General features: G+C 50.5%; 2 protein-coding genes across 4 annotated transcripts in view; both read left to right on the top strand.

Moving 5' to 3' along the window:
* PLEKHM1 (pleckstrin homology and RUN domain containing M1) overlaps positions 1–17,205 on the top strand; it is a 57,054-nt gene extending 39,849 nt beyond the window's left edge. The window contains exons 8-12 of one of the 2 annotated variants that reach the window (XM_030540981.1): positions 4,011–4,156; positions 4,999–5,192; positions 8,436–8,499; positions 11,523–11,680; positions 15,835–17,205. In XM_030540981.1, coding sequence (XP_030396841.1) covers positions 4,011–4,156; positions 4,999–5,192; positions 8,436–8,499; positions 11,523–11,680; positions 15,835–15,964 — 692 coding nt within the window. In that variant the 3' untranslated portion in view covers positions 15,965–17,205. The remainder of the gene's footprint in view (positions 1–4,010; positions 4,157–4,998; positions 5,193–8,435; positions 8,500–11,522; positions 11,681–15,834) is intronic. The other variant, XM_030540982.1, reaches the window with a different exon arrangement.
* A 6,456-nt stretch (positions 17,206–23,661) lies between these two features.
* Positions 23,662–27,106, top strand: part of ARHGAP27 (Rho GTPase activating protein 27) — an 81,387-nt gene continuing 77,942 nt past the window's right edge. The window contains exons 1-3 of one of the 2 annotated variants that reach the window (XM_030541181.1): positions 23,662–24,108; positions 25,111–25,348; positions 25,598–25,652. In XM_030541181.1, the coding sequence (XP_030397041.1) occupies positions 25,641–25,652 (12 nt within the window). In that variant the 5' untranslated portion in view covers positions 23,662–24,108; positions 25,111–25,348; positions 25,598–25,640. Of the gene's footprint in view, positions 24,109–24,406; positions 25,349–25,597; positions 25,653–27,106 lie in introns of those variants that run through there. The other variant, XM_030541182.1, reaches the window with a different exon arrangement.

Raw genomic sequence — 27,106 nt, 5'->3', positions numbered from 1 at the left:
ATAACAATAATTGATTTCTGCATAAAGCTTAATTTGCTCTTTCTTTAATATGGTAAGTTGATTAAACTTGAAAAATCCCCTTCAGAATTCTCTGTCACTCCTATAACGTTTCCTGTGCCCTATGTGTTTTTCAGCACTTCCTTTTAACTCCCGTTTTATCTTTCCCACTCAGTCTCTTACTATCTTGGGTGTGATTATTCATTTCTGAAACTTCAGTTCCTTCTGTCCTAATAAGAGAAAACAGATAGCTCTTGCTAGGCTGAGAAGCCGCAGACTGAGTGGTTTGCAGTGCCAGCCCAACTTCCTGTCTCTGCCAGGTGGAACAGCCTCTGTCTGAGCTTTGCTTTCCTCTGTCTTCAGTCATTTTACAACCCTTGAAACTGGCCTGATTGAGAATCTAGATTTTTCCATCCGGGCTTCACTTTGCTGTATGCCACTTGTGCTCTCTCAGGAGCAGCTTGTAGCCCATCTGAACTACCACAGTTTGGAAGAGAAGGATAGGAGTCTAGAGAGGCACCCTGGCTCTCAGCCGTCTGTAGCATTAGACTCTGCGCATACGGTCCAAGGCTCTTGCTCTTCTTGCAATACACTGTTCTCTCCACGTGCTGAGAGCTGTACACAGCAGCCTGCTCAGTCAGCTGCTGCTCCCATGTTCACTGACCCTAGCAGGGGTGAGTTGTTCCCCTTTGACACGCACAGCCACTTACGTGGGATGTGACTAACAAGAAGAAATCATTACCCAAGGTCTCACCAAAATGGACCCGGGGGGAAAGCTAGGTCCAAGAATTCGGTTTATTTGGTTTCCATTGGCTCCTTCTAAATGTTTCTACATCCCTGGCTGAGCCTGGACATTTTTTTTTTTTATCTAGCCACAGAGAAGACTGTGTGTCAGCTTTACTAGCTGGTCACATCTATGGAAATAAGTCCCACATTTTTAACAGCTTTCAGAGTGGTAGCCGTGTTAGTCTGTATCCGCGAAAAGAACCAGGAGTCCTTGTGGCACCTTAGAGACTAACAAATGTATTTGAGCATAAGCTTTCGTGGGCTAAAACCCACTTCATTGGTTGCATGCCATGGAAAATAGATATACACAGCGAACATGAAAAATGGGTGTTGCCATACTAATTATAATGAGAGTAATCAGTTTAGGTGGGCTACCATGATTATCACTGCAAAAGTGTTTTTTCTCCTGCTGATAATAGCCCATCTTAATTGATTACTCTCATTACAGTTGGTAAGACAACACTCATTTTTTCATGTTCTCTGTGTATATGTATCTTCATCGGATGCATGCGATGGAAAATACAGTAGGAAGTGGGTTTTAGCCCACGAAAGCTTATGCTCAAATACATTCCTTAGTCTCTAAGGTGCCACAAGTACTGCTCATTCTTTTACATTTTTAACAGTGAGAGTAATTATCTATTGGAACAACTTATCAAAGGTCATGATGGATTCTCCATCGCAGCCATTGCATCAGCAAGGAAGGATTCTGGTCCCTGTTGCTGCGTTGGCTCTGCAGGGCTAAGAGGAGTAAGACATAGTCAGATTGTATTCGGATACAGCCAAGGAACAGATCTGTTAGCAGCATAGTCACTTTTCAGAGTAGAACCACAGTTCAGGGAGGCAGTAAAACACCAAATGTTACCAAATACAAATGTTGCCCCCTTTAGTTTAATACTATTTCACTCTCACCTGATTCTCATTCTCCATCAGAACATTCAAGCCCAGCGACAGGCAGCTTCTTGGTTGGCTACAAATTGAATGGATTCCATTTAAAATGTCAGCCTCCTTTGATTCTAGTGACGACAATGCCAGGGCACTCCTGTTAGATTGCTTCTTAGGCCTGTGTCAGGAAGCTGCAAGAGGGAGAAGAGTTGACACTGGAGACACCTGACTGCTGGGCCACTCTCTCCCACACCATTCCCTGCTTGCTGAGGAGCTGGCTGAAAAGGCAACCAGTGAGAATTGGGGGCCCACACCTCAAGTAGACAGATTCCTGGGAGCCCATGGCCTGTCTGCTTTCCCCCATGGCTTCCCAGAGAACAGCTTTCTCGCTAAGCAGATTTTTCTTTCTCCCTAGCTGGTCATGCCAGACTAAGGCCATGTCTACATCTAAAATTTTGCAGCGCTGGTAGTTACAGCTGTATTAGTACAGCTGTATAGGGCCAGCGCTGCAGAGTGGCCACACTTACAGCAACCAGCGCTGCAAGTGGTGTTAGATGTGGCCACACTGCAGCGCTGTTGGGCGGCTTCAAGGGGGGGTTCGGGGAACGGGAGAGCAAACCGGGAAAGGAGACCAGCTTCGCCGCGGTTTGCTCTCGCGTTCCCCGAACCCCTCTGCAAACCACAGGGAAGGAGACCAGCTTGCTCGGGGTTCGGGGAACGAGAGAGCAAACCGGGAAAGGAGACCAGCTTCGCCGCGGTTTGCTCTCGCGTTCCCCGAACCCCTCTGCAAACCACAGGGAAGGAGACCAGCTTGCTCGGGGTTCGGGGAACGAGAGAGCAAACCGGGAAAGGAGACCAGCTTCGCCGCGGTTTGCTCTCGCGTTCCCGAACCCCCTGCAAACCGCAGGGAAGGAGACCTGCTTGCTCGGGGTTCCGGGAACGAGAGAGCAAACCGGGAAAGGAGACCCGCTTCGCCGCGGTTTGCTCTCGCGTTCCCGGAGCCACCCAGCAAACCGCAGGGAAGGAGACCTGCTTGCTCGGGGCTCCGGGAACTAGAGAGCAAACCGGGAAAGGAGACCCGCTTCGCCGCGGTTTGCTCTCGCGTTCCCGGAGCCACCCTGCAAACCGCAGGGAAGGAGACCTGCTTGCTCGGGGAACGGGAGAGCAAACCGCGGCGAAGCTGGTCTCCTTTCCCGGTTTGCTCTCGCGTTCCCGAACCCCCCTGCAAACCGCAGGGAAGGAGACCTGCTTGCTTGGGGTTCCGGGAACGCGAGAGCAAGCTGGGGAAGGAGACCAGCTTGATTACCAGAGGCTTCCTCCTTCCACGGAGGTCAAGAAAAGCGCTGGTAAGTGTTTACATTGGATTACCAGCGCTGGATCACCAGCGCTGGATCCTCTACACCCGAGACAAAACGGGAGTACGGCCAGCGCTGCAAACAGGGAGTTGCAGCGCTGGTGATGCCCTGCAGATGTGTACACCTCCTAAGTTGCAGCGCTGTAACTCCCTCACCAGCGCTGCAACTTTCTGATGTAGACAAGCCCTAAGGCTATGTGTACACTGCACTTTCAGCAGTAAAACTTTCGTTGGCCAAGATTGTGAAAAAACACACCCCTGACTGACAAAAGTTTTACTGACAAAAAGTGCCATGGACAGCACTTTGCTGGCAGGAGATCTCTCCCACTGACAAAGCCACTGCCCCTCGTTGGGGCTGGTGTTATTTTGTCAGCAGGAGAGGTCTCTAGACATAGCCTGAGACTCTGCCCCATCCTTCTCTTTCCAAGAAGTAGTCTCACTGCAATAGTATGCATGCCTCAGTAGTTGTACTCGGTCATTTTCCTTATTGTCTTGCTGCTCACTATTTGATTTTATTTATTTTAGTTGCCATATTTTTTTTTCTGTAACTGCTTTGGTCAGCAGGAAAACTTTGGGGAAAACATCATAGACCTTTGATTTATCTCCATCATCTGGAGAGGATATACATTACCTACTGTTCGCACTGCCCCACTATAGAGCAGAAAAAAATCTAATCCACTGGGAAGTACCCTCTTCTTCCTTTAGCAGATCAATTGTCACTATTTCTGGATGCTCCCTCTTTAAATCTCCCTCCCTCCCTCCCTCCGATTTGTTACTTTTTCTGGTTTCATCATCTCATTTTCTCTGGACCTTTCTTTAGCCCTGAACCACTGTGCTGCCCTGTAGTAATTAGAGAGGTGCTCTGCAATGTGGTTCCATACATAGCCAAAGGTCCCAACGGCTGTGCTGTTTGGACCCATCTTCAGAAGTGACGGGGGAGAGTTGGGGAGTGTTTGTTGCTCTCTCACTGTTCAATCTCTCTTCTTTTAAGGTTGCTCCAGACAGATCGGACTCAGTTTTGTGAAACCCAAACTTTGTACATTCTCTGGCCTCTATTACTGTGACAGCTGCCATCAGGACGACGAGTCTGTGATTCCATCGCGCCTTATCCACAACTGGGACTTGACTAAAAGAGTAGTAAGTCTAAGGATGGGCCAGGCAGGAGATACCTAATTCTTTAACGATCCCCCCTACTCAGCAGAAAGGCTGATATAATCCGGGGGGGTAAAAATGGGGCAGCAGTGAGTAGAAGCAAAAGGTGATTTTTACCCTGGTGTATGGCATTGGTGACACCAGTACTCGAATATTCTGTGCCGTTCTGGCATCCATGCCTGGAAAAGGATGTTGAAAAATTGAAGAGGGGGCAGAAAAGAACTGCAAAAATAATTTGAGGGCTGGACAAAATGCCTGACACTCCAACACTGGGGGAGTTCTGTCTGTTTCATTTTCAAAAAGATCAGGAGGTGAATTTATTACACTGTGTGAAGTATCTTCACAGGGAGAAAATGGCGAGCACTGAAAGGCTCTTCAGTGTAGTAGGGAAAGGCAGCACAGGAACCAGTGGCAGGAAATTCAAGCCAAACCAATTCAAATTAGAAATAAGACATTTTTTAACAGGGAGGGTGATTAACCTTTGGAACAAGCTGCTACAGGAGTGGTGGATTCTCCATCTTTTGGAGTCTTCAGATCAAGACTGGATGACTTTCTGGAAGATGTACTTGAGTCATGATGAAATTCTCTGGCCTGTGTTATGTGGAAGGTGCAACCATCTTATGGTCCCTTCTGGCCTTAAAATCTATGAATCAGCACTTTTGGTGCCCAGTCAGTGACTATTTCTTCCTCCTCTGTGTTTTCCTTTTAAACTTCCTGTGCAGATAGGCAGTGATCCAACACCCATTGGAGTAGCTGGGACCTCTTTCATAGATTTCAGAGTGCTTTGACTTGGGTCCCTATCAATGCTTGTTTTTTCTATATTTTAGGTTTGTCGACAAGCTTTAAAATTTCTGAATCAAATCCGCAATCAACCTTTAATTAATCTGAAATTGGTGAACGAAAGCCTGTATGCTCACGTGGAGAGGATGAGTCTTATCGGTAGAAGCAGAGAACGGCTGAAACTACTTGGAGATTACCTTATAATGTGTCGCAGTGGGGCCCTGAAGGAGCTTAGCAAACGGTGAGGCCCTTCTCTAAGAATTCCCAAGCATCCTAACTTTATGGCAAGGCCGTGATCAATCCTGAACCCCAATTTGCCTTCCTCCCAACCTTTGCTTGATTCATCTCTCTCTCTCTCCTCCCTCTCTTCTGACCTTTTCCCCAAACTGGGAGAGGCAGCACCTTCAGTGCAAATCTTCAAGTTGATCTGCAAAGGACATGAGGTGCTAGCTAGTCCATAGCACCAAGTGATCCAGCCCTGGGTCGAAGGAGAGGGTCTCTCTAGTTCTGGAGCTCAGTAACTCTCTGGAGGAGACTGAATTAAATGAACTCATGGGAGCTAGAAACTGCTGAGTTTTAATCCTGACTCTACCACCTGCCTGCCTGTGTGATTTGAGGAAGTAACTCATCCTTTCCCTTACTCCCTTATAAAATGGAGATGATATTTACCCACATCATGGGAGTTGGGGAGGATTTGCTAAAGCCTTTATAGTCCTTGGAAAGCATGAAATGCCAGATAAGTGCTAGCCATTGTCCTGCTAGCCACACTCTGCCTTCCAGCCAGGCCCATTTCATCAAAACAATGGGTCAGAAATCATCTCCCTTCTTGAACTAAATAAGACAGAAAGCTGCGGGTCCATACATACCTTTAACACCTTGGCTTACCCTGTGCTCCTGCCTTCATTAGATAGGGTCCTGTGCATTGTTCTCTGCCAGCTTTTGCTTTCCTAGTACCCACCCTCTGACTGTCCTGGAGATGGGCCCTGCTGGTGCAGGTGCTACTGGGACTTACCATATAGGGCATGTGTGATATGCAAACTCAGCCCCCATCTAAAGCGCATGGCACCCTTGTGCATACATTAAAACAATTCCTGAATCAAATCTGCAATCAACCGTTACTCAGGGCTTGGCTACACTCGAAACTCCAAAGCGCTGCCAAGGGAGCGCTCCCGCGGCAGCGCTTTGAAGTACGAGTGTGGTCGCGGCACCAGCGCTGGGAGAGAGCTCCCAGCTCTTCCAGCGCTGCAGGAACTCCACCTCCCCGTGGGGATTAGCTTACAGCGTTGGGAGCCGCGCTCCCAGCGCTGGGGCACTGTTTACACTGGCGCTTTGCAGCGCTGTAACTTGCTGCACTCGGGGGTGTTTTTTCACACCCCTGAGCGAGAAAGTTGCAGTGCTGTAAAGCGCCAGTGTACCCAAGGCCTAGGTCTGAAGTGGGTGAATGTAAGGCTCCCTCACTCACCTCGGGGGGAGGGAGGTCCCTGGAGGGCCATGATAGCCTGTCTCTGGTTCCCTGAGTGCTGGGCCTGCCGGGGCTCCAGCAGCCAGCAAACGAGCAGTCTTACATGTAGGCTGGGGCCTGGGCCTTCAGGGCTCAGGCAGCCTGCAAACAAACAGTCTTAGAGGGAGCTGGGGCTACTTCTGTTCAGAGAGCCCCTTGCAGAGGAATGGGGGGCCAGCGACCCTGCAGGCCCTCCCTACTCCACTGTGTCCCAGCTCAGGGCCCTGGCAGGGGCAGAGTCAGCTGCCCCGAGGTTGGTGGGGATCCAGCCACAACACGCCGATGCTGGGGTTATAGGCTTTGCAGCCAGCCCTACGGTGGCTGCCCCGGGTCACTTCCTGCCTCCCCTGGGGTGGATACCTCCAGCGTCCAGGCATCATCTGACTCCCCTGGGTAAACAGCAGCAGGCACTCCAGGCCAGTCGTCGTCCGCGTCTGGGGCGTGGACCGGGCTAGGCGGGGGATCGGCCTCGAGCTGCTGCAGAACCAGTGGGATGTCCTTCCCCTCCGCAGGTTTCCCCCGAATGGGCTGCGGGTCTGGTCTTTTATACTTCCGGCCCCGCCCCTCTCCTTCCAGCTAACGGGGCAGGGAGGTTTAGGCTCCACCCTCCCAGGGGCGTGTAAGGCTCCCTCACTCACCTTGGGAGAGGGAGGCCCATCCGCCTCACTACAGTGAACAAAAGCCCATATGCTCACATGGCGAGGATGAGTTGAATCTGTAGAATCAGAGAACAGCTGGAACTATTTGGCAGGATGTGCAAAGTAAAAATGAAACAGTGGCACCTTCTCTCTCCTCCCCTCCACACACCCCATCTGTTCCCCAGTCCTGTGACAAGTGCAACTTAGCAGCCCTCTGTGCACTGCCCCACTGCAGCAGGCCCACCCTTGGTGTTTGTCACCTCTGGTAATCTGATCACATCTCATCAGAGTTGGCATTTTCCTTAAAGCTCCAGCTCTTGGAATCCTGTGATTGCATGAGTATCTCAGCTTTATTGTTTAAAGTTTCTAGCCCACCTGGCAGAGGAAAAAAGCTGGAAAACATGACCCTGAAACACTTGAGCTAAAAGACAAATTAAAAAGATCCCAAATTATTTTTTTTTAAATCTTCTGATTTTTAAACCAAGCTGATGATTTTAAGCAGCCTGAACTATGACTTTTGGATGCTTGTGACTGGCAACACTCCCTTAGCATCCTCAAGCCTTTGCCAGTGCCTGCCCAAAGAGATGGGCTTTCCAGTGATCTCAAAGGACAATAAACAGGAGCCATGCTGACCCACTGGGAGCAGACCACCCCAGAGGAAAGGGACCCTCACTGAGTGCTCTGCCAGTAGCCCTCCTCCCAGTTCTACCGAGGGGCATCAAGAGCAAGGCCTCTCCTGATCACAGCTATGGCAGGTCAGGAGGTCCCAGGCCGTTGGATGTCAGAGAATGGTTGTTTCTCACTGGTTAACTTGCTTTCTCCAACTCCCATTAACCCAGTGAGGTGCTTGGGACTGTTTTCCTCTGACTTCTCCTTTGGAATTTAATGGGAAGTTCTTGTAGCTTTTGTTCTTGTGACTCAGCAAGTTTTGAGCAGAGCTCTCTCAGCCAGCTTGCTCCGTGGTAGAGTGCTGTTGGAAGGGCTTTGTGATTTTCACTGTTTCCATCTGCTGTTTAGGAGTTGTTCTACATCAGTTCTGGGCCTGCGTGTTAAGAAATGTGGGGAAAGAAATCATGATAAGAAAATATCATCTTGAACCAAGGCAATCTCCTAGCTTGAGAGGAAACAGCTGGGTAGAATGATATAATAAATATACTCTCTGACCATCTCTCAGACCATTTTTAATGTAGAGGTAATGGGAACAAAATCTGTGATCAATAATAGCAAAGTCAGATTTGCAGTAGTTTTTTTCAGAGTCTATGTCATCTGTTTCGTGTCCACCTCGAAGTCTGTTACAGCCCTGGTGAAATGTGTCTGACGTTTTTTGTTTTGTGTTTGTTTGAAGACTTGATCATCGGGACTATCTATTGGAATCACCCCATAAATACAGTGTAACTGATCTGAGACAGGTAAGAGCTTTTACTGTGTCACCGATGAAAATGTTTTGGTTTCTCTGCATGGAAAGGAAGCTGAAACTGACACTTTTTGCTACTTATAAAGGATCAAACAACTCACTTTGTACCTTTAATTCCTTTGCTCAGAGCATCTCTCTCACTGTGAATCTGTGCCTGTATATAGGGTACAGGCATATGGTGTTCAGTTCTGTGTATAATACGTAAAGCTACGATTTAGTCATGCCAATTTTTAGTAAAAGTCATGGACAAGTCACAGGCAATTCTGTACTATATAAATACCCTTTACTAAAACTTAGGTGCTCTGTGGGGTGCTGCTGCTGCGGGGGGGTTGGGGTGCAGCTCGGGGCCTTGCTACTGCTGCTCCGGGGCCAGCCGCCCAAGCAGTGGCCAATGCAGCTGTCCACCTCAGCTGCTCAGACAGCCCTGGGGTCAGCTGCACTGGCCGCTGCAGAAGTCAGGGAGATCCTGGAAAGTCACCGAATCGGTGACTTCTGTGACAAGCCCCCAGCCTTATTAATATGCGCCTAACCTGAGCTCTAGTTGCATGTAATATTGATCCAGGGTTAACACATAAATTACACAGTCATAGGGTTCACTCACTGCTTGCGGTGCCTCCTCCTGGCCATCCTGGGGATTAGTTCCACCAGCATGTGCGCTCCCTCCGCTGGTGTCTTCCCATGTCTTGTCTCATCCTGCTACCCCACTCACTGCTGGACCTGCAGCTTCCTCTTCATGGCTTGGCCCTCCAGCTTGGTCACAAAAATCCCCCCCTTCCAAAGAATCCAGAGGCCTTCCAGACCCTGCTGTCAGGGTGGCATCTCCAGCGCCTGTGCCACTATCCAGTGGCTGGTAGGGCAACCCAGGCCCGCCCTCTACACTAGATTCCAGCCAAGGGACCCTGGAACAAGGAGCCATGGCCTATATTTCCTTAGTCCTCACTGCTGTTTCACTGGGTTTCTTCCTACTCTACGGACTTCCCCCTCTCTAGATTTACCAGGTTCTTGACTCCCTCTACTCAGAGAGTGACTGCAGCCTGCCTTCCTGCAGCCTCCTGCTGCAGCCAGCTTCATGGCTATATGCTGGCTCTGCCTGTTCTGCACAACTGAGCCTACTCCTAATTAGTGGCCAACTCCCTGGCTCCTCCTCCAGGTGCACCCAGGGGAGTTAATTGGCCTGCCTAGCCACCTTAACCCCTTCCAAGCCAGTGTGGGCAGATACACCACGTACACCCAACTTCAGTCCAAACCCGGCACTTCTCCCACCCCTCCCGTACAAATAAAGGATGGATAGGCTTCAGGGCATGCCCTGACAGGCAACAGACACCGAGTCTGTCGCCTAAAGCATGAGGAGACAGTTCCAGAGTTTCGGACCCTCCATTTGGAATGCCCTGGCTGCAGCCCCAGCTTGACCATATCTGGGGAGTTCATGGGCAAAATGCAAGGAGGGATGGCGTGTCTCTAAGGTGCACAGGACTCAAACCATAACACGTTTCTTCCACCAAAACTGCACTCAATGATGGTAGGTGTCTGTGTGAACGTGAGAGGCCCTGCTACAGCCTCGGGGGCTAAGTCACCAGCCAGATTTTCTCATTTCAGAACTGGCCCTTTGCTGTGCACTGAATCCCAACAGGTGCTGGGATTCAACCTCCGTTATTCCTATGGTCAAATCTTGGGACTGTAGCAAAAGCACCTAGGTGATGGGACAGACTGCGAGCGAGGGAGTCTGCTTGGTAGTCAGGAACCAAACTAGATAAATCTGTATTGTTCTGCATCAGCAGCTGGAATTGCATCCAGAGCCAAAAACGAGACAGTACAGCCTTTGGGATAGTTATGCCTGTGACTCTCACAGCTACATCTTGCACTAAAAGACTAGCTCCTCAGAGAGCACAGCCGGAATCTCCTCTGGTGACCTGCCTATCAGCAAAGAAATGGATAGTCACCTTCCCAGGCACAAATATTCTTGGCCACTGACGTTACCGGATGCCAGAGAAGAAATCAAGGGTCCAAAACGACCCTTAACTGTAACTTCTTGGGCAGAGGGAAAGTGCCTTGTTCACTAGGCCAAATGCCATCACTGCCAATACCCTTCAGATGGCTCTCTGCCCACCAGTGCCATCTCTGTCTTTTCTCCACTGAGGTTGCCCACATCCAAATCCTTATCCCAGCAAGGTGCTAGGGGTGCAGTTCAGCCAGCACACAGCTCTGCTGCAGTTAAATCCCACTTCTGCCTTGACTCGCAGCTGAAGTGGGACGTAGCTGGCATATAGTTCCTCTGCACCATCGGAGTACAATGAAAAGGTGTTTTGGAACCCACATATCAGTTGTATGCAGCCCGCATCACAATCTTCCCCAGCAGCCTCACATGTGCATGGAACAGGAGAGGTGATAGAACGGATCTCTGCATATCCACAGACCAGAGCAGTCTTGGGAAAAGGAGAGACGCACACCAGAGAAAACTCAGGCTATGTCTGCAGGATGGACTTGACAACGGCATACCTGTATTGCTACAGTTGTGCCACTGTAAAATCTCCCATGTAGCTGCTTTGCCAGCAGGAGAGAACTCTCCTGCCGGCATAATTAAACCACACCCAACAAGCAACATTAGCTGTATCTCCTGCCGACGCAGTGCTGTCCACACCAGCACTTTAGTCAGTGAAACTTATTACAGTTAGGGGGTCGTTTTCACACCCCTGGCCAGCACCAGTTTTGCAGACAAAAGTGCTAGTGTAGATAAAGCCTTAGTTTGACTCTGCTCCTAGCAGAATTTGCAGGCCTGGCCGTCAGTAAAACACTTTTTCACTTGCAAATTGAGCAGAAGTGCTCTGGAGTCCCCCAGACCTGGTATGGCTGAACACAGTCACAGTATTAGTCACCTTCTGAGTGCGGCCATATTTTGAAACAACACTATCTACCAGTGTGTGCGACGCAGTAGCTCGAGTTTGCACAAAGAAGCTGCACAGCAAGAACCCACACAGACAAATTTCCCCAATGTTATTTTAAGTTTTCTCTGTTCTGCAGATAGCCGATGGCATATTTGAAGTGTACCTGCAATCTCTGATCCAGTTTGCTTCCCACCATGTCTATAACTGTGACCTCTGTACCCAGCGGGGCTTTATCTGTCAGATTTGTAACCACAGCAGCATCATTTTCCCCTTTGAGTTCGACACAACCACCCGGTGAGTGAAGCTTTTCCATTGTAACTTCCTGTCATGGGACGTTTAGCGTGGAAGGCCCAGGAAACTCCTGACTGGCTTTGTCAACTCTTTCTCATGCAAAGGAAGGCTGCAGAATCAAGCTGTTCAGAGATTTGATGGGAAGCAGGTTTTGATGTAGCCTGTCTGTCTATCTTAGGTACTTTTCTGATCCCCAGAACTGTAGTATTCGAGTGCTTCAGAATCTTTAATGCATGTGCCCCGGGAGGCAGGGCAGGGCAGGGCTATTATCTGTATTTTACAGGTGGGGAAGTGAGACTGAGCCCTGGGCTATGCTAAAAAATTAAGTTAACAGCTACCTCACTCGGGGGTGTGAAAAATCCACATCCCAGCAGCATAGTTAAGCTAACCTAACCCCAGGTGTAGACAGCGTTAGGCCAACGGAAGAATTCTTTCATTGACCTAGCTACTGCCTCTCGGGGTCATGGAGTAACTACGCTGGTGGGAGAACCCTTCCTGTCAGCACAGGTCACATTTACACTGCAGCGCTGCGCCTGTACCCTTTCAAGTGTAGACAGGCCCAAAGGGACTCACCCAAGGTCACACAGGGAGGCTGGGCGGAGCAGGGACATGAACGTAGGTCGCCTAAGTCCTAGGCTAGTGTCCAAAGTACTGGGCCATCCTGTCCTCTCCTGAGAAAGAAGATGGTGACTAGAGAGCTGCCTGTGCTGAGAACACAGGCCTAGTATTGGGCTCCTGAGGCCACACCTAGGCTCCTAAACAAGTGGCCTGGCTCTCAAAAGTGCTGAGCAACCCAGCAGCTCCTATTGTCTCCAGGGTGCACAGGGAGCTATAAGGGAGTCAATGCCCTAAATTCCCAGGCGGGGTTCAGTCCTGCAAAGTGCCCTGCAGGGCTCTGGCCCTGATCCACTTAAGCACATGCTTAATTTTAATCATGAGTTATTCTATTGATGCACTTCTGAAGGTTACAAATGGGCTCAAAAATAATACTGCAAAGATTGGAATGTCTTTTTATAAATTGGTGGGCCGCCCTCACCAGGGACACCCTGTTCGGTTCTGATCACCCTGTTAGAACCAGCTATAGCAGGAATAGGAGCTCAGAGGCAGGGGATTCGAGGCCCAGAGAGATTTCCAGATGGTGAGCGTGAAAAGACTAGTGCTCTAGTAAATGGACAAAGAAAATAGTGAGTGGTCTGAAATGCTTCCCTGTGAAGAGAGAGCAAAACTGTTGAAAGCAGAGATGACTAAGGGGACAAAATCCTGACTGGAGCCAAGATGGGAGACAGCACGCTCCTGTTTACCTTTTCCTACAACCCAGGAATAAGGGACTGTCAGTGAAAACGAAAGGTAAAATGGTTAAAAGGAAGCATTTGTTTACACTATGCGTAATTAACCTGTGGGACCCAGTGCCACTGGATATCATCAAGGCCCAACACCTGCGCAGGTTTCGGAAAAGGATACACTTACATTAACAGCGCATGTCTGCAGCTCTGGTAGCTAGCATTTCATGTTTTTTAAAAGTATACCTACCCTCCTTCGAGGCCTGATCCAACCACTAACTGCCCAGGACCAGGGGAAGAGGTCTTCCGCCACTGGCAGGTTATTCTTTAATTGTTCAGTGCAAGATTTCTTGTGCCTTCCTCCTAAGCAGCTGGGGCAGCATTTAGAGATGGGACACTAGCCCGGCCATTGATACACTCTGGCAATTCCTGTATTACTAAACTGAGCCTAGTAGCCAGTCTGGAAGTTCTACAGGAGATTTGTGGGACCATGTGGGCCTAACACATCAAGACTAAGGAGTGTTTCCAGTCTGGATGTGCCTAGCAGAATGGCTTGTGATTTGTGCCCCCTCAGCCTAGGGCAGGGACTGCTCCACATTCAGTATCTAACATAAGAGCCCCAGCTGACTTTTTTCCCCATATCTTCTGACTAAGCCAGACCCACAACGAAAACATGTTGGTCCCAGGCGTCCAAGAGGAGGTGCACCACCCAGCCAGCCCTGGGGTCAGAGTGGCACATCCTGTTGACTGTGATCTAGGGCTGTTAACCTCATCCCATTGAAGCAGGCTGCTGTTTCTCTTTACCATGTGTAACAGCTGGCTGCCGGAATCGTGTTGTATATAACTCTCAGCAGGATATGTCTCAAATGCCTCCTAACAATGTGTGAACAACGTTGTCATTTTCACGAACGGCAGACATTTCCTGAAGCCATTCTTCTGGCAGGTGGAGGGTGCAGTCATTTCCTTTTGGCAACAACTCATTCACAAACAGTCCAGCCCCACTGGTTATTTCTACACTGCAATTAAACACCCATGGCTGGCCCATGCCAGCTGGCTCGGGCTGTAGGCAGTGTGGACGTTTGGGCTCGGTCTGGAGCCCAGGCTCTGGGACCCCATGAGCAGGGGAGGGTTGAAAAGTGGCACATTGGCCACGCCAACAGTCTTAAATCTGTGCGGGGGGCTACAAAACTGCACAGCTTCTCAGCAGGTGCCTGCTGTATCGGGGAGTTTTCGTCCTCCACAATCCACTGGATTATACTTAAAGGTCCAGTTCTTGTGAGTTACACAGGTGTGAATCCGCAGAAGCCAGTGGAATTACTCTGGATGTACCCCAGCATGACGCAGAGCAGAATTTTTCCCTAGCTATTTCAGACAAGAACAGTGCTGTGTTTTTGTGGCTTCCTCACTTTAACATCAGTGCAAACGCTGTTTTTCTCCACTTCCTTTGGATTTTCGCTCTGCTCTCAACACCTGGGCTGCCTGTTTTTTCTTTGGTGTGTGGAACTTGCGTCATATGTCTGTTGTATACAGAGCAGCCCCAGATTTACAGCATCAAAGTGCTTGTCTCAAGTGTGATGTCTGTTGTGTGTGAGACATTTGCATTGCACCATAATTGGTGTCATTTAAATCTAGCTTGGGTTGCCTGAGTTTGCCCTTTCAGCAAGTGTGATTTGGACATGTAAGTGGATTAGATAGGGGGACCAAAGCTAAAACAAGAACTATAGTACTTCTTGTATCACTGGCAGTCCTTGAACTTTCCCTCACTCTGCCCAAAATAACCAGTTAACCAGACTTTACTACAGAGTCTGTTTTTGAATAGTTTGATGCAATGCGTAATTTGCTGCTCTTTACATTCCATGTTCATTGCAGGCTCTGCCTCAGAATAGGGAAGCCTCCCAGGAATGTTCATGCCTATGCAGTGAGTCTTCCATGATCACCACCTAGCTAATCTGGCTTCTGCCAGCCCCGCAGCTTAGCAAAATCAAAACCTGGTTCGTGTTTTCTGCTCAGTCACAGAAATCAGAAGGCTTTTCCTTCCCAAGGCGTCCCCTTCTGCCCATATCAAGGGTGCCTGCAATCGCTTCTAGTGTCTCCTCTGGAGCAATGTCTGCCTCCAGCTGTCTGGCAGCACTTCCTGCTCTGTCAGATATGAGCACAGTCTGGTCCCAAGATGGAGCGGGGAGGATGTTGGGGGAGGTCATGGCTGGGCCCTTGACACAGGGAATAGAGGCAGAGTCTTTGTTCTTACAGTCATTCTGAAATTGCTGGGTGCCCTTTGCTTGTGCTGACTTGCATTTAAAAATAAACCTTTCCTCATCACACAGCAATATCATTAGTTAGTTAAAATCGCCAAGCATCCCTCCCCCCCAAAGATTTTAGCAATTCAACCTTCAATATTTTCATTTTATTTTCCACTTCTTAAGAGCTTTTTTCTGCTCTGACATTTATGTGCATGCAAAACCCTCTTCTTTCGTAGTGTTTCCCCTAATGTTCTTTTATGTGGACGCAGTAAATAACATTCCAACGGCTGACTGCAGTCAGCTGACACCGAACTGACTTGGAGGCGCGAGGCTCTCCTCCGGCTTTTCCAACTGATGGTTGATGGAGGTAAATTATCTCCATTTCTTTGACTGATTTTTGCTGCTGGCTAGCAGAGTTCGTTTATTTGTATGTTAATATTTATGCTGCTGGCTGGTGATTGATAAGTCGAATCATTATCAGAGCATTTGTATGGGGTGGGAATTATGTTGAATCTGAAGAAATAGAAATAAACTCTCGAGTTACATTCTCGCGATGTGGGGAATCTGTATTCTCCGCCCTAGGCCCAGTGATCCATGTCTTGCTGAAGAGATGATTTTGCATTTGCTTTTCTTGTAGATGCAGAGATTGCAGAACTGTCTTCCACAAGTGCTGCCAAGACAGCATGAAATCTTGCCCCCGCTGTGAACGCCGGCAGAAATACCAGCAACAATTGCAAGCAGACATCCTCGTGGAACCAAATATGTAGTGAGCAACTTCTCACAGATGGACTCTACACAGGGCTTTGCTCATCTGCAAACTTGTGACCTGGACACTCCAGAGGAAGGGAAAAGGGAGCGTACACCAAGTGCCATTCAGTCCTAGAAAATACATTCCTACCACTGGTTGGAGCAGCTCCTGTGTGCAGATGTTCACCAGGGTAGGAGTAGCCTAAACCATACAGTGCTATGAAGATGCCTAGGACAGGTGCAGCTCCTCATGTACAAGCAGAGGCTACTGCTCCTGTGAGTGCTGAAAAGAGAGCCAGTGAAGTAAAAGCCTGCTGGAAAAGATCAGTGACTCACAAAGTAATGGTGCTTCTATTAACACTAATCTGGTGCTGCTGATTTTTTGCTGAATGTCCTTCCCTGCAAAAGAAGTGTGTTCCATTTATTGAGTTCCACGGGTTCCCATCTTAGAGGAGATACTACTTGGGATGGAAATCTGATAGATTTCCTGTGTGTAAACCACAAGGTTTGCAGTGGCGTGCCTGTAACGGAAGTATGTTAGAGGTCTAGTTCTTTAGGATATTCGCAATACTGAAAGCCAGAATTTTTCATACATGACTTTGCACAGGAACTGCATCTCACCTGCTTGGGAAATAAGCATAGCAGCTACCTGCAGCCAAACTGCCGGGGAACTAAAAAAAAACCTGAAGCTGACATGAAGCTCTTGTGCCTTTAGCACTTTGTCCACAGCAGCTGCTTGGTCCTGCTGTTTTCGTGCCATGTGCCAAATGGCTGGGGTATACTGTGTAAGATGAGATGTCCAGACGTCCCCCTGTGAGAGGAAAGACCAGTCTTCTTCTCTGCAGAGAAACTGGGGGCTCTTCCACCAAGGAAAGAGGCCTTTTAAATAGCAAAGCAAAAAACCCAGATCCTACTTTGTATTTCTTGGCCAATAATGAGGCTGCTCCTAGATTTTATTTTCCTTTCACTCTGATATGGCGATTATTAAAGTTTATCGAACAGGGAATATTTCCTTTGCTCCTCTTGCTGATGGATTATGGAAAAAGCTTTAGACTGGTCTGGAATCCAGTTTCTACATTCTCAGTGGAAACACCGGCACAGTGAAGAAATAAATTGGCCTACAGCATGGCATTATGTTAACCAGGGTAGATCCTTACCTTTGTTTTAATTACAAAAGAGGCCACACTTTTATTAAAGGGCTTCCTTGGTGTTTAACTGACTTTGTCGGGACAGGCAAGTGGAAATGAAATTGTATGTCGAATTTTGCTCCAGAACAGCTTTGCATTTGTCACCTGTTTTTCCCTTAATGGCAGTGATCCTGGATCCAGCTTGTCTCTTTCCCACCCACTCCCCTGTGCATCCAATAGAATCATAGAGTATCAGGGTAGGAAGGGACCTCGGGAGGTCATCTAGTCCAACCCCCTGCTCAAAGCAGGACCAATCCCCAGACAGATTTTTTTGCCCCAGATCCCTAAGTGGCCCCCTCAAGGATTGAACTCACAACCCTGGGTTTAGCAGGCCAATGCTCAAACCACTGAGCTATCCCTCCCCCCTGAAGAAAATACTTTAAGTGCAGCTGGTCAGAGGGGCTGCAGACCTGGAAACACATGTTTTACAAGTCTCACTGGGTTTCTTACAGCCCTGCTGGGAGAGGGAGAGAGGAGGCTCACTGATTGGCTGCTTTTCCCGCTGTCCCGCCACCTGTGGTAGAGCAGCCAATCAGAACTGCCGCAGGAAGCAGCCAGTCAGTGTCCCTCCCCCTCTTCTCAAGAACTGAAGCCTTTCTCAGGTGAAGGGAGGGGGAGAGCGGGGAGCCCAGCCGCTCAGATCAGCTCTGCTCCCACCCCCCATCCAGTGAGCAGCGGGATGGATCCTAGCCCCACCCTCTGGAACACCAGGCCTGGGAATGGGGGGATGGGAACTGCTGCAGCTCCCCCCCCCCCCGGCCTGGGAGAAGTGGGGAGGAAGCAGATGTGACATCGCTGGTACTCAGAGAGCAGCCCCCACTCGGGTTCACTCTCGCCGAGCTGCTGGGCTTTCCTCCTCACCTCCTGCCCCCGTTCCCTATCTCCACGGGCACTCTGCTCTCCAGCTGCCCCATCTCAGTGCCGCCTCTGACTCAGCTCCCTCCTGCTCTGGCCTCTGCTAAATCGTGGAATTGCGTCTCCAGGAACTGCCTTTGGCCCCTGTCAAACCTCCTTCCTCCCCCACTCTCATCTTACAGCTCCCTTTGTCTCCTTCCCCTGTAGCTTTGTGCCCTGTGTCCCACTGCTCTCTGAAGCATCCTCGATCTCCTCCTTGAGTCCCTTTGAATTGGTAACTCCCACAGCCCTCCGTTTCCTGAACGGCTGCCCGATGCCTTGCCATGGGCTTGTCTGTCTCTTCCAAGTCAGACTGTGACCCCTCTGGGCAGGGGCCTGGGCTTATCTCCGTGTGTGGATTGACTGCACTGTGCACACAAGTGTTTTATAATAGCTCTCGTGTCTGCTGTACCTTCCAGTCTGTGCTGCTTGCACTCTAAGGGTTGTTCATTCTACGGGCAGAGTCCCCAGAGGGACCAGGCTGCCCAGCAGCACACCCTAAGCTCCACAGCAATGTCAGTGCCACAAACGAGCCTTAATCCTATACCTCACCCCCACCCCAGCGCAGCTGGTGACACTAAGTGACACGAAATTCATGGTTGATGGAGGAGGTCGTGTCCGTTTGAACCGACAAGCATCTCCACCCAACTGAGAGATCTGTGAAGTGCTTGTGAAAACCCCATTGCACACCAGCCTGGTACATGTGCAGAGCCCTGGCTTCCTGTTGTTCTCCCAGGGATTTCATTGCTGCCAGTAGTCTTCCATTTGACTTGTCACTCGCTAGCATTCAGTGCGGGGTTCCCACTGAAAACTGGAGCTGTAGAATCCCAAACTAGCATCTGCTGTGCAGACATCTACGCCTGTCCCAGGGTAATGTCATGTCCCTAGGAACTGCACCCAGCACATTCCTCTGGTAGTGGGAGCTTCCCAGCCAGTGAAGTTTCATACATGCTGGTAGAATAAGTTGTCCCGAACGCCAGCCGTTTCTGCCCAGTCCTTGCTGGGACAGCATCATTTTCAGGGGCTGCAGCCATGCCATGTGGGCTGTGAGCCAGCTGAGAAAGCTGGAGGGGCTCAGTGATCAGGAAGGGCTCTGGTTATTCAGCAGGCAGAACTTTTCCTTCTGCTCCGTGGTGCAGCATGGTATGTGGGCAGTATGGGCCACCTTTGGGGTGAGACGGGAAATGGAGCACTCAGCTATCTGCGTTCATTAAGGATCCCATGACACTGTAAGAATTGACTCGTTAACCATCGGACCTGGGCAAAACGCCAGCGAAGGTCTTTGTATTCTGGCTAGCAAGGTGTCTGGGTGCTTGGGTTAGATACAGCATTCTCTGGCACTGCCTGTCCTGAGCCCTGCTGGGTAATGGTGTCCCTCTGTTAGGCCGACAGGATTGTTCGCTACGGTACCTTAACTGAGGGCTCATCCAGTGTGATTGTTACCATTTAAAAACTAGTGAATTCTCAAGGGGAGGGAGCTGGGGCCTGGCTTATTTCCTGGGTTGGAGGGGAAGCCAGTATGGGGAACTGTGCCATGAGAATGGCAGAGCTGGATGGCTGGGAGGAGGCCTGGAAGATGGGTTGGCGATGCCCCCTTTCCACCAGGTGCCAGACCTCACCCTCCCCATTCCCGGGCTAAAAAGCAGCAAGGGATGGGTGCTCAGCAGCAGAGTGTCTAGCAAGGAGCCAGGCACCTGTGTGCAGACAGGCCGGCCAGCCAGCCAGCAGAGATGGGCATGGGGCATAAGGCACTGCCTAGCAGTAAGGAGGCTCTCTCCGTAACGTCTAACTGGAGGTGGGTGGTGGCGGCGTGGGGCTTGCCGATCAGATGGGCAGGTTCAAATGGTCTCACTTCGGGTATGGTCATCACTATGTATTTGAGTTACTCAGAGGAATGCACAGGGCTGTTTATTGGCTGGGCATTTTATTAAAACTCCGGTGTATCTAAATAATAAATCAGACCTGAAGGGGAGCCAGGCAGGGGGTAGAGGCAAGGCAGAGCTCCTCCTTATTACCTCCGTGCATCCAGTTCAGTGTCACAGGTGCTGGAGCCACTCCCCAATGGAGGTTATTCGTCACCCTAAGAGCTTTCACTGTCAGGGCATTTCCAAGTATTCAGCTTAACTGCATTGCGCTGTTCCTCTTACGAGCCCTTGTTCCACCTTGAACAGCGCAAGTCTCCTGGGCGTTTATACCTTCGGTACTGGAGACTGCAGCGTGTTCCTTGCTCACCCAAGTTGTGTGTGTGGAGCTTTTGCAGTTACGCAGCCCCCTGGTCCTTGTCATGACGCTTTGCAGAGCGTCCTTCAGCGTGTCAAGATCTGGCTTAGCTGGTTTGCGCAGCCCCTGCTGTGCTGGGGCTGCCAGTCAGTGCCCTCAAGGGAAGCCCTTGAGACATGGGACAGGTGGTGCAAGCAGTAGGCCCCATGCAGACAGATGCTGTGCAGAACTATTGAGTAAGGGGATCCACTGGTCTAGGGGGCTGAGCCATGACTGTTCCATGATGAGCTAGCCCTGACCCCTCCCTTGGAGGAGCCTGCCCTACTCCCAGGACCTTTTAGAGTTTTCAGCTAATGTGGGTGATTTCCCCACTCATCTGCTGAGACACGAAGTGCTAAACGTCTGCATTACTGCAGCAGAGCCCTGTCCTGTGAAATGTTCACAAGCAGACGCTCTAGAACAGGGTTTCTCAAACGGGGGGGTCATGGGGTTACTACATTGGGGGTCGCACGCTGTCAACCTCCACCCCAAACCCCGCTTGCCGCCACCATTTATAATGGTGTGAAATATAGTAAAAAGTGTGTTTAATTTAGTGAGGGGGTCACACTCAGAGGCTTGCTGTGTGAAAGGGGTCACCGGTAAAAAAAAGTTTGAGACCCACTGCTCTAGAATGTGTTGTCTGGAACCATGCTGCATTGGCTTGTGGGGGTTCCATTAAAGGCTCTCTTCCATCTCGAACTGCTGCAGCCACTTGGGCATTCCCCAGAGCCGGTGGGAAGCCCACACACCATAGGGAGCAGATGCATTCCAGGATGGTTAGATGCTTAGTCACAACACACTGGAGTTTTCTGGGTCATGAGCTGTGGCCCGAGTTCTTATAGGAGCTGTTGTAACCTCTGGGCTTCTCAACATTCTGCCGCATGGGAAGTCTCTTCAGAGCCCCAAGCCCCCACCAGCTGTAGCTCAGCAAACTGAGGCTTCCTCTTTCATTTTTCAAATGTGATCCTGCTGCTTCCCAGCTGTAAATAGCAGGACGGCTTCCAGCGGCAGCAGACGGGTTTTGCTGTCCTACCACCACTTCCCTGTACCTGTGATGAGATTCAAATTCTCTTCTGACCCAAGATGCACAGAACAGAAGAGACCAGCATGACCGTCCTGTGGGTGTGAGAGCAACAACTGCTCCTGGCTCTGACCAGACTGTAGAGTGACTCCATGTTTGCACTTTCCCTTAACAGGCTGTTTTTGACCCTCTGTGCTGGGACCCCCAGGGTACAACCTGGAACTATGGGATCACCGTGTCCCCTTAACTCTCCAGCCTGAGCCGTCTTCACAAAGCTATGCCAGTGATAACAGTAACCCCCTCCAGGCACTGTGATCACTCAGCCATCAGCATGGGAAGACCCACATCCAGCTAAATTGCATGAAGGCTCTGCAAGCCACTCACAAATTGTACAGAGAGAGGAACCAGCCTTGCACCCCAGAACTATACCATCTTTCATGGCCCAAGACTCTCTTGGCCAGGGCAAGCTCATTAGTTAGTTCACCACTTCATTAAAGGGTAGTGGATGTGCAGCAGCCCTTGTTCACCTCAGCTGAGATTCTTCAAGCACTTCCACCAGAACCGCACTGGTTTAGATAAAATATAACAGATTTCTTAACTGCAGAAAGACGGATTTAAGTGATTCTAAGGAGCAGGCACAGAGACCAAAGTTGGTTTCATAAGAAATAAAAGTAAAAATGCAATCCAAATTCTACAGCCGAAGGAAGGCTGGGTCTACGCTATGCTCTTTATTGTCGAGAGAGACCTCTTCCAGTGACAAAATAAGACCACCCCAACGAGGGTCTCCCGCCTACGAAGCGCTGTCCATACCAGCGCTTTCTGTCATTAAAACTTTTTTCACACCCTTGAGCCACTAAAGTTTTAACAACAAAATGTGCCAATATAGACCTGGCTTAAGGTTTGAATCGAGCAATTTCTCACCCTAATAGATGTTACAGGCAGCTCACAGTTCTTACTGCACAGGCTGGATTCCCTTTCAGCCTGAGATCAATCTCCCCAGTTCATTCTTTGTCTTTCAGTCAATCTTCCAGGTGTTGAGAAGGGGGAGGAGAGAGGCCAAGTGGTGATGTCCATCATGTCCACGCTCACGAATACTTTCTCTCCAGCTGGAAAGATCCTTGCTGTGACATGTTAGGCCGCCCACGTGCTCTCTGAGGAGTCTCTGGGAGAGTGGATTGTTCTTGATGGGCCATCAACACCTGTCTGGCCAATATTAGTTGCTCCTTTGTTGCCACTGAAAGGCCAGTTGTGGGCGTCTCCCAACCTTAGCAATACACATCTAGGAAAACTTCCTAACTTCAGATACGACAGTAACACATGTAATCCAACAGAATCATAACACTCAACAGATCATGACTTCTCAAATGGTACCTCACAAGGCAAACTTTGTACAAAACACATCCTGATCCTATCACAGTGGTGACTCGGGGTGTCCAAGGCGCTATTTGAGGTACAGAGCATCACGTCCTCTCCTTGACACTGTAACAGCAGATTTCTTCTGCCTGTGATGGTCCTGTCAGAGGGCTAGTTTCTTCTGCAGAGTTTGAGGTGACCGGGAACCTGTTCAGTCAGCTTTAAATCACCACAGGGAAAGTCTCCTGCTCTCTGTGCTCCTGCGTGTCTCTGAGCGCCGTGCTGGTTGTACTCGCTCAGGGATCAGCGCACGGGGATGCAATGAGAAACCCCCACCCCGGGTGAGAAAAGAGGCTGATCGGAGTTGGCTGGACAATGGAAATAACTTCCCACCGTTGTTGTTTTTTTAATTTGGTTTTGGGAAAAAAATCTTGACTCGGGACAAATGGCTTGTGGGAAGGAATGTCCTGTCCTCAGCCCATCCTGCCCCAAGTCAACTCGCCATTGCTCTGGTCCTGTCTCCTCAGCTGCCTCTGGGGCGGCCCTGCTAGAACTCTGCACTCTGCTGCCTGTGGGGCCCGTGGGGGACCAGGGCCAGCTGCCGGGGGGGGGGCAGTCAGCTTAGAAGAACTAGGAGCCGTAGGCTGGAGGGGGACCTTGGGGAGCCTGCCCCTGCTAATGAACCTTCCAGTGAGAGGGCTGGTGCCTGGCTGGGTGATTCTGCACATGCAGCCTCATCCCTGCTGGCTCAGACGCCCCCTTGTTTGAATGGCTTTATGTTCCCCCGAGTTCTGGGTCTGATGTCCCCATGCTGAGGCCGATCTGGCTGGGTTGGTGGGTTGCAGCGGCTTAGCCACTGCCGTGGCTTTGGAGTGGATGGCGGGGAGTGCCCAGGGGTTGGGTCCTCAGTGCAACAGGGCAGCAGCCGTGGGTTGGGGGTGGCTGGAGAGGCCTTATGGAACAGGGGAGGGATGGTTCCTGGTTCCTCTCTACCTGCACGTGGCTCTGGGGACGCTGCGCCTGGGTCACATGTTAAGTGCTGGGCACCAAGACATGGACGGGAATGCCGAGGCTGGAGGGAGAGGCCTGCTTGGAGCCTGCTGCTCCGGAGCGAGCCCCCACCTCCCTGCCACAGGCTTCCTGCAGCCGGAACCTCTTCCCACTGGAATGAAGGTGCTTCCTCTGCTCCTCCCCATGGCTGTTTCTTGGTTCCTCTACTGGGCCGTAAAGGGGCTCAGCTCAGGCAAAGCAAACTTAACCCCTTGTTTTCAAACACCACTGGAAGCAGCCCAGCGTCCCCGTGCAGTGTTTGCAGCCCAGACCCTGCAGCATCCATCCTGCCTGGTGTGAGAGCTGGCCCGGTTCCTTGTTGCTCACATGGAGCGGAGGGCACAGGCGGAGAAACAGCATGAACGGTGCAGAGCGAACTGGACTTTCAGGTGGATCTGAGGTCAGCCAGTGCTTGTGTCTGTGGGAACCAGGGGGTGCTGGGCTGAATTCCAGGGCCACCGAGAGGATTCAAGGGGCCTGGGGCAAAGCAATTTCGGGGGCCCCTTCCATAAGAAAAAGTTGCAATACTATAGAATACTATATTCTCGTGGGGGCTCCTGCAGGGCCTGGGACCTGGAGCAAATTGCTCCACTTCCCCCCCTACCCCCCCCCCCCAGCAGCCCTGCTGAATTCAGGCAAGCACTTTACTGGGAAGTTGGGGGCTGAGCCTTGCTGTCTAAATCAACCGACACAAAACAAGCCAATGAGGCATTCTGCTGTCCTTCCCTGGCCCTGCCCACATCCCATGGGGTGGGGCTTCCTGCACATTACAGCCCCTTCTCCTGGAGGTGGGAAGAGAGAAAATGGCACCAACTCCCCCCCTTACAGTTCAGCCCTGCACAAATCCCATAGATATGGGACACAACTTGCTCCCCTGGGTGAACTCCTTCCTGACCAGCTCACCCGGCCCCTGCCCCAGGAGAAGAGAGAAGCTGCAAGATGCCCACCACATGCCAGTAGGGGAAGCAGGAAGGGAAATTCTGGGAGTGGCTGTCCATTGCTGCAAAGGGCTTTTGTTTTCTCTGAGTTACCAGCAGTAAATGTATTGCATGCAGGAGAGGAGGATCAGAGCCATTTTCCCTGTAGTCTGGTGCTGTCCTCAGACCTCATTTCTAATGTGGCGTGATCAGTTCCAGTTGTGTCAGGAGCTGGAGAAAACCTTGTGCTCCTTAGCAGACAAGGCTCTGTTGGGATGCAAAGGAAACCAGCTCTCTTGGGGCTGGCCGGTTTCAGTTTCCTAAGGAAGATCCAGTGCTGGGACGGGACAGGCACGCAGTGTGGTTACAGGAAGAATTTTCTGCACTGCCGTCATCTCCCCTGTTCTAACCTGCACATCCTCTTGATGTGAGGAAGTTGGTGAGAGTCTCGGTTCTGTGAATTTGCTCTCTGTATTGTTCAACAGGAAACGAGGGAGCGAGCAGAAGGCAAGTTGAGACCAGCTTTAGTCACCAACACGCGCAGACAGAAACAAGTTTGCTGCTTTGCTCCTGCCACGGCAGGCGTAGGGGCTGTTGCAAGCTGCTCTCTAGCAGTCAGCAAAGCTGGCACCAGAGTGCCACGGAAATGCAGAAAATGGAAACTGGTGCAACACCACCATAGCGACCACGCGGGAGAGGAGCTAGCAAGATGTGAGCCTACAGGTAAATGCATCGGGCATTTCTGAGCGGGGCTGAGTGATGAACAGCCGGGTTTCTGGATGACTCTCAGAAAGTTCTCGGGGTGGGAAGCTCTTTGCCAGAGCCTTGATTTCCCTCACGCTGTTGAAAGAGAATGCAAAGTCAGGAAGGGAGTGTAATCTCCAAGGCAGCTGGCCGGGATCAATAGCTGTTGGTGGAATTGAGCTGGAGTTCCTCTCAGACCTGGCGACTGGTTTCTCTTTCGCCCTACAGCTCCCATGAAAGAGTTTGACACACAGGAGCCAAATGAAGTCTGATGGTTTTCCAGGTCAGTAGTCATAAGCCACTGTATAATTACAGAATTGCAGAGCAGCAAATGCTAAACATTTCACCGCGGTTAGCAATTCCGATGGCTTCACAGATAATAATCTGACTTTACAATGGGGCATGCACGTGAGTCTAGTCAGTGTTACCATGTTCGGGCGTATTTAATCTTGGGCTGTATCTGGATCTGAGACACATGAGTGAATGGCAAGTGCTGTAGCAAACTGGTTTGAAGGCTGTGCTGCTGGGGGCTCTGGGTTTGATCCTAGAATTTTTAAAGGGTTGATGCTTGTGCTCAACTCCCCAGCCATCAGGGCAATTGATGAGAGGCCTCCCCATTGGGCTGGCCTGGGAGCTTCACGTCAGGCACCAGGAGCGGGGTTTCCAAGGCCCCAATTGTGGGGCTGACATGGCTCTCTTTTGAACCATTTCTGAAAATCCCAGACCCATCAGGAGATGTTCCCTGCTTTGGGGAAGGGCTTTTTGAAGGATTTTCTCCCCAGCACCCTGGGCTCACTGCACCAGTGTCCTGTGCAGTGTCAGGGCAGCCAGCAGGCTGGGGGGAAGGCACGGAGGTGGGGGGGCACGAATGTGGAGCCAGATCCTGCTTCTGCTGAGCTCCAGACAGAAACTCCCTCCCAGTGACGGCAGCACTACAGGATTGTGCCTCTGAGCAGCAGGTGCACTGGAGCTGAGCTTCTGTGGATGGACAAATAGGCTCGCTGCCTGGGGAGCAGGGAGATGTTCTCCAGCCTAGCTCATGGTGGAGCTCCAATGAGACGATCTAATGGTCCCTCCTGTCCCACTCCTTGGATCCACCTTCAGCGGGGCTCCGTTTGGTCCAAGCAGCCCCATGCCTGGAGCACGCCATGGTACCATCTCCTGCGGTATCTGGTGAAAGGGAGAATGCAGGGGGGAGCGGAGTAAAGGCAGCCCATCCTGAAGCATCACGTCTTTTGTGCATTTCTTATTGTTCTCCTTGTTGGAAGAAGATGCTAGCCTAGGCCCTGCTTGCCTGTCTGCCATTCCCGAGCTCCCCAAGGCAGAGAGACAACTAGAAACTAAATTATCTTGGAAAACCATCTCACAGACAGTGTGTGTCTAGCACAAACACTGCCAGGCTGGATCAGACCTGAGGTGCCTCCTGCTCAGTGTCACCAAACACTGCAGAGAAAGGTGCAAGAACCCTGTAGTAGCAGATGGGGGGATAATCTTCCCTCTCATAGAATCGTAGAATATCAGGGTTGGAAGGGACCTCAGGCGGTCATCTAGTCCAATCAGGACCAATCCCCAACTAAGTCATGTATCCCCAACTAAATCATCCATGAGTTCTCCTGGGCTCTGATAGTCAGAGATTGCGTCTGAGTTTAAGCCAAGAGATTTAATACACTTCCCCAAACGTTAGTTAGTATTAACTATTCTAACTCTGCATATTCTTGTATGCAATCTCTTTTTTAA

This window comes from Gopherus evgoodei, chromosome 23 (genome assembly GCF_007399415.2).
Source record: "Gopherus evgoodei ecotype Sinaloan lineage chromosome 23, rGopEvg1_v1.p, whole genome shotgun sequence".
NCBI classification, from domain to species: domain Eukaryota; kingdom Metazoa; phylum Chordata; order Testudines; family Testudinidae; genus Gopherus; species Gopherus evgoodei.
This window is presented reverse-complemented; position numbering and strand designations above follow the sequence as displayed.